Source organism: Eulemur rufifrons, chromosome 19 (genome assembly GCF_041146395.1).
Source record: "Eulemur rufifrons isolate Redbay chromosome 19, OSU_ERuf_1, whole genome shotgun sequence".
NCBI lineage: Eukaryota > Metazoa > Chordata > Mammalia > Primates > Lemuridae > Eulemur > Eulemur rufifrons.
This window is the reverse complement of record NC_091001.1, coordinates 27,873,622-27,880,851: the sequence shown is the minus strand read 5'-3', so window position 1 is coordinate 27,880,851 and position 7,230 is coordinate 27,873,622. Positions and strand designations below refer to the sequence as shown.

The following is a 7,230-nucleotide window of genomic DNA, read 5'->3' as shown; positions in this document are numbered from 1 at the left end:
TCTCTTGATTTATTAACTGTTTGTTTCCACTTCTCCTTGCTCCTAGGCTGTATTTATAATTTTCTGTTTTACTGCATACAGACTTTCCCGAGAGATAAGGGGCAAGAAGGATCTGCTTGATAGACTATATGACAAATAGAACTTTGCCACTTAGGAGCAAGTTTAATGTTCAGTTCAAGATGGCCGAGGGGACTGGCAGTCTGACCTCTGAAAAAGTGAGGCAGAGTAATCTTTATCTTTTTCTCTACAAACAGTAAATAATAAATGAGTACCCAAAGAGTATTTGCAGAAGTATGTGTTTTAGAGAGTTAGATCTACCACCTCACTCACTCCTTTTATGTAAAGCTCTCTAAATAGTTCCTTTCAGATTTCCTAGTGCATTAGTGTGGGCTTAACTGCATGAACACAGACCGTCCAGATTCAGCGGCTTAGAAACAAAGGCATTTTATAAGTTTGTTTCCCTCTTGTGTATAGTGAAGCTGGGTCTTCCAAGCTGACCGGCAACTCTGCTCTGCAGAGGCGTTCAGGGACCCAGGTTCCTTCTCTGTCGTGGCTCTGCTGCCCTCCGGACACTGTACGTTTATCTGTGTATTTGGGGCAAGGTCACGACCCTCTCTGGGTTCCAGCTGGTGGGAAGGGGATAGGTGAAGAGGCCCACCCACTGCCTTGAGGGTTCTGAGCCGATAATGCCATACACCCCTTCAACTTACATCCCTTGGGGATAATTACCACTTGGCCCCACTTAACAGCAAGAGGGGCTGGGCGATGCAGTCGCCAACAGGCAGCTCCGTGCCCAGCTACAGCTCTACGCTTAGGGAACAGAAGAACAGATTCTGGAGGACAACTAGCAATCTTTAGGAAAAAAAAATTTTCTTATTTCTACTTCATAGAAGCACTGTAAAACTGCTATACAATTATCTTCTTTTAAGAAAATCCATTAGAAAAAAAAATCACATTTACATAAAAATGCTAAAGAATCGTGTTTTAGAACTGAAATAAGCCTGAGAAATCATTTGGACCTTGGACACCTGTGACCAGCAGATGTTATTTCATTGACTTGTTACTATCAGTCTTCCACAGAGCAGCAGGACCTTACCTTGTTCACGGCCAATCCCACCATTTAGAACAGTCCCTGACACATAGATGACTAACAAATCCTTGTTGAAAAACCAGCTGCAATTGAAACATATCAAATGCAGTGATTTTATTATGACTTGTACCCCCATAATATCCTGACATAAATAAAAAGTAAAACATAAAACCAAAAAAAGCAATGAGTTTTACTACATATAAAAAAAATGTAGTGATTTTAAATTATTTTGTGAATTTATCTCCTCTGGTGAGTTAGCAGGAGTGGTAGGATATATTTTAATAATGTGATTATAGCAAGTTTCTTTCATGTTTATGTATAATAAAGTTTAAATGCAGGCCAAAGTCCACAAGGAAGTCTGGACAAGCTCACGAATGATGCTGGGTTTTTATACTTCTATTCCAAAGGAAAAGCTAGTAAGGGTCTGACCTATGTTGTGTCCTAATTGGATTTTTTAAAAACCAAAGCACTATCTTGAACTTAACTCCCAGGTGTGAAAAGCATATTATGTGACACTCAAAACACCTGTAAAATGCAAATACACCTTCATTTGCTGAGATATTGAATGGTCTATGATCAAGACTTAGTCTATTTTTTTCAAAGGCAAACATTTTGCCACCATTAAGACCAAAAGAATAATTCAAATTAAGACAGTTCTATCACTTATAAATTCTTATTATAGAGTGGGAAATCCACTTCGCCAAATACAACAGTAAACATTATTAAAATAAATTCAGTGACCTTTTTAAAAAAGATTACAAAATTGAATTTATTGAGTTCCACACAAGATGCACTTATAAAATTAGTATTGAATGCCATTATAACAGGAGAAATGAACATCGTCCCACACTCCCAACAGCATCTGCAAAGGAAATGAAAATCTCCCCCCAAATGACAGCACAATAACAGAATAATTCAAGCAGAATTGAAAGAGATATACCCAAACCATGTTCTTGCTCTGACAAAGGGCTATGTTTGGCAAAGCTTTCCCCAAACTATTGCCATTCACTGTGGGCATGTTCCTTTTGTTGGCGAAAAGGACATGGAAAAAAGAATAATCATTCTAAAATGGGGCTCCACTGAAACACACACAAAGGAATTAAAAGTCTCCTCATTTGTAACTTAAAATACTTCCTGGTTTCACAAAGGCATGTCTATACAATTTCCTCTACATCAATCTTCAGATTTCTTTAATTAATGTAAAACATTAAAATTCACTTTTATGTTTCAAATGAACAGCCAAAGCATTAAAGCTTGCTTTATATTTCACCCAGGAAACAGACAAATCACCTAGAATTTGCCTACTGCATACATATATGCCTGAAACATGGGCATGAGAGTTGAACTTTAAAATCAAACATCAAAAGAAGTAATGGTTAACAGTACCATCTTCTGGACAGTTCTGAAATCAGAAGTTGTAAAATTTTTATAGAAATGCAGAAAGGATTCTCAAGATACAATGGGTGGAAAATAACTTGTCCTAGGATGTAGGCCACAAACTAGTAATTAAGCAGAAATGGAATCTGGCTCTCAAACAAAACCAAAAAGCACCATTTGGTTGCTGTTCCCAACAGCCATACACAAATGCCTCCCCACACCCAGCCAGCCACCCACACGCCTAAAACACTCCATTTACTTTCACTCGAGGTCCTCTCCCAACCTGGGCCTGCCCCACGCCCAGCACAGGCCCACCCAGACAGTCACGTCCCCACAGATACCCTCCCATAGAATGCACACCCCACCCCAGCACAGGCGCACTGACCACCCAAACAGAACTAATGCATCTTCTAAGCCCAAGCAAGATGATGTGGCCCAATCCACTTAGAATATTTACTTTAAAAAATCCAGTTAAAGTTGACAGTTTTGAATCTTGTACATTGACAACTTTTCAGCCTACTCAACACCAAATCCTTTTAGCTGTAATAATTTATGAAGCAATTAGTTTTAAAGCGAAACCAGTTAAGTATACCTTAAAGTTAACACTGCTCTGCTTTTTTCGGTATAAAAAGTGCCTTTTTGTAAAGAAATTTCTATTTTATCCACTGCAATTAAATGACACATAGCTTACGTTTTGCTTTAAAGAATAAATTGAAAAATTATGAAACATTTTCCCAGTGCTTCATTCATTAATTTTTTTTAAATGAACTGGTTTAATGTTTATTTTTTTTCCTACAAAATGCTACTATTCATCACGTCTTATTTAAGGTAGCCTTTAATTCTGATTAATTCAGATACATCTTCAAGGATTATTCTGGTGGTAAGAACATTTATCTTGACTTATGTTTAATATTTTTTTTAATGCTTTGGCAGATGAAGTAAAGTTTGAAAACTGTTTGTGAAAATGGTATGAGACTGGAAAGGTAATGTGGTAAAAGCTTCACAGTTTTCCAGGTATATCCTTATACTGAAGAGGCCTTGAGGCAAAGTTGGACATTCTGGAAGCCCAGCGTGACAAAGCACAACAGACTCTGATGTTGCCTTGGTCAGGTCTGGAAGTGACGCTGCTGCCTGGCCAAGCAGGAGGAAGGTTTTATAATCCATCAAGTTTCCCAGAGAGTCGAGGCCGGAGGCCGCTGTGATTCCGTGGTCTGACCTTCGGCCAGACCACGTTACTGGAAGAAAGATACTAAGATTTGCTTGCCGATAATAATTTAAGTTTTTAAATAAATATTTAAGTGCCACGTCCAGCCTCTGTCCATCCTGGCAGCACAGCACTCGCTGCCCAGGACCCAGCTCTTCCAGCACTTGGAGCCACAGGTTCAGTCAATTCGGTTTCCGCAAATTGTGAACCTGTCTATCTCTAACAAATCTTTCTTTGAGGATCTGTGTTTTAATTCAGAATTTTCCTGTGTTATGTCCTTCTCATCACCATCTGGAGTTGTCAGAAACTGATCAGAATTGCTTGTCACAAGCAACGGTATGACGTTTTCCTTCTGATGGACAGGCTGGCTGGTGACCGAGGCAGACAGGTTTTCTTCCGTGGAAAGGCCTGTGATAAAATAGATCCACTGAATTAGAAAAAGATTTCCCCCCAAATTATAATAAATATGAGCTCACCAACACAGAGATACTGAAAAAGCTGCCCATTATCCACACTTTTAAATAAAGCAAATGATAACCAAATAGCACGTTATTATATATAAGCAGCCATAATTTATGAATGAAACTTAGAGGCTAATCACCTACATTTGTGCATCCAAAATTTTATGGACGGGCATTATTACATTGATCACACCACACAAACAACACCATCACCCAACTGTGGGAAAATCCAAACTCCTACATTACAACTGCCTCCTATATGACCAAGTCTTGATACAACTGCTGCCAGTCCTGAAAAACCAACGCTGGCTCCTGTATGCAGGCCGTTAGGGAGTGGGCCAGGCAGACTCTCCCGCATTCCACCTCTCATTTGTAGCCACTTCAGCTAGACTTAGTTAGGCATCATCTTTAGGAGTCCAAATGAGAGGTAAAAACAAGCAAACCAACAAATAAAACCCCTAATGTCTATTTTAGGCCACAAGGATCGTGGAGGCTGGCCTTGGGGATAGCTGGGCTAAGGCCTAGAACCACCCTCTGAATTATACATTCAATCCTTATTAAGAACAGCTTTTTTGAAGCAAAAAATACATACCATAAGCAAAAAATATATGCCCCCCACTACTGTCTCTGTTCCTTTTAGAATGTGATGAACCCGACACTGCCTTCAGAGTAGGCCTCCTCTTTTCGGCCTGACTCCAACACCCTCCTGATGCTCTCCGTCCTGACCAGCAAGCCGTGCTGTGCAGACACTCAGACACTCATCCTGAATGCACTCCTCATTCTGCCACCCTTGATTTGACGGCCTTGCACTACAGCATGTGCTTTGAGGTGTCATCCCCTCATTAGACTGGATCCTCAAACACTGATTAACTTAATGAATGGCGTAGCAGACACGTACAGGCCCACTATGAATTACCTAGGTGGCTGAAACAAATGCAGTCCTCATGTTACGGTAGTACCTCATCTCCCAGTGATTATACACTCCTTATCTTCGCTCCGTGTGCAGCTGTGTGATGAGCCTGCCCTGCACCTTAGGTTGGACTCCAGCCCAGCCCAAGCTTCCTCTCCTGCCCTTGTCCCGAGCCAACTCTACAGTCTCAGAGTACTGAGCCGAGAGTACTCGGGATGCTTTTTCAGGCCTCCGTGAATTAACTCATGCTGGCCCTCTTCCTCAAGGAAAAAGTTGTCCTTTCCACTGGACTTCCCTGTCCTATTCTCATTCTTCAAGATTTAGTTCAGGCATCATCACCTCCAGGAAGAGCCCTCTCCTGTCCTTTTCAACCCCTTGCTCACTTACTTGGAGGGTCCCCCTGTGCTGTCCCGCTGTGGGTACGTGAGGCCCTGAGGGCATCCTTTACTTTTCTATCACCAGCATCTCCTATGTGACACATTTGCTCCATACGTTTAAAAATAAACCATTTAAACTAAAAGTCATATGAGCAAATAGCCATGTGAACAGGGAACTGCCATCTAACAATAAAAATTAAGTCAGTGTCTCGGTTCTTTCTTCAAATCTTCCAGGCCAGACACCTTGGACTCGTCCTTAACAAGAGAAGACTCTTTCTCACACTGCACAACCCACTCATCAGCAAATCCTTTGCTGGAATCTCCCAGGGTTACCCAGAACCCAGCCAGTTGTCCCTGCTCACACCACTCCCCCTGCTCTGAGCTACACGCAGCTTCCTCCATCCTTGTCCCCACTTCTGGGCACCCCCTCTTGAGTCTGTTTTCCATAAAGCTTGAGAATGATACTTTTAAAATGTCATCTGTCCCATGCTACTCCTCTGTTCAAAGTGGTGCAACGTCTCCCTTCCCACTGAGAGTGGGAAGGTCCTCACAACTGCCCTCCGGGGCCCCTCAGATTCCTTCTCCAAGTTCCTGTCCCTGGGACTGGGCCACTCTAGCCACCTGGCCTGGCCTTTGCTGTCCTTCTACACACCAAGCACCTTCCTGTCTTGGCATGTCCCTGCATCCTCTGCCTAAGCCGCTCTCCCTGGAAGGCTGGCTACTGCCACCCTCGGGCTCTGCTCAGGTGCCGTCTCCTCAAACTTGGGGGAGCGCCCCCAACTCCCCACCCCCAATCCTGCTTTGGTTTTCTCTACAGCACTCGCTGCCACCTGATACAGTGCTTGCCTATTTCTCTCTTTCCCTCCTCCCGACAACCTAGAATGAGCCCTGTGGGAGCAGAGATATGGCCTTTTCACCACTGCTGTGTCCTCACCCAGACCTGGCATGTAATAGGTGCTCAGTCATCATCTATGGAACAGTGAATGGATAAAGGGAAAAACCTGGAGCACCGGGTCATGTATACGTGAGATGAGAGCTAAACTATAACCACCGAATGTTCCCAACACACAGAAACGGTCACGTTGGAGATGACAGATATGCTAATTACCCAGATCTGATCACTATATATTATATGTATTGCAACATCACTATGTATCCCATAAATATGTACAATTACTATGTGTCTATTAAAAAATTTAAGGAGTTATAAAACAACTAGGTGAAGTGAAACCAAATCTCTAAAGCATTGCTAACTGTTGACCGAACGCTGATCTAACTCTTTGAACCAAACCTACCTTGAGAGGGTTTACACTTGTTCTGTGATTTGCTGGATGGCTTGCCCGGAGTGCTGGTGGGGGGAGGGTTGGACAGCTTCTCTTCCATTTTGGCTTCCTTCACGTACTGGCATGATTTCCCCAACAGCACGATGCTATTAAGTACTTTCAAGGATATCAACCTAAAACCGGAAACAAAACAAACAACCATTGTTGGAACTAACCTAAATCACTGTAAATGCCACCTACTACCACTGCTAAGGAGAAGGCGGTGGAGCCTGGTGACAAGGGGACAGGCCCAGGAGTCAGAGGACCGGGGTTGAAGTGTCCAATTCCTTACACAAAGCCTGAGGCTTCTTTACCACGAGGGAAAACTTTGCTAAATTCCTTAATTCTCATTATAAGAAATTATATGGGTTAGAAGTTTTTCCTGGTAGTAAATAATTTAACATTTATTCTCATTACAAAACAAATACATTTAGTACATGCAGATGAACAATAAAAAAAACAAGAAAATAATATAATTCCACACCCTAG

At 42.1% G+C, this 7,230-nt stretch overlaps 1 protein-coding gene across 1 annotated transcript in view; it reads right to left on the bottom strand.

Annotated features, from left to right (window-relative positions):
* Positions 1–3,494: 3,494 nt before the first annotated feature.
* The window catches only part of TAPT1 (transmembrane anterior posterior transformation 1), a 61,090-nt gene continuing 57,354 nt past the window's right edge, over positions 3,495–7,230 (bottom strand). The window contains exons 13-14 of the mRNA XM_069495029.1: positions 6,715–6,875; positions 3,495–4,079 (exon numbers count right to left, since the gene is read on the bottom strand). Of these exons, the coding sequence (XP_069351130.1) occupies positions 3,850–4,079; positions 6,715–6,875 (391 nt within the window). The 3' untranslated portion in view covers positions 3,495–3,849. The remainder of the gene's footprint in view (positions 4,080–6,714; positions 6,876–7,230) is intronic.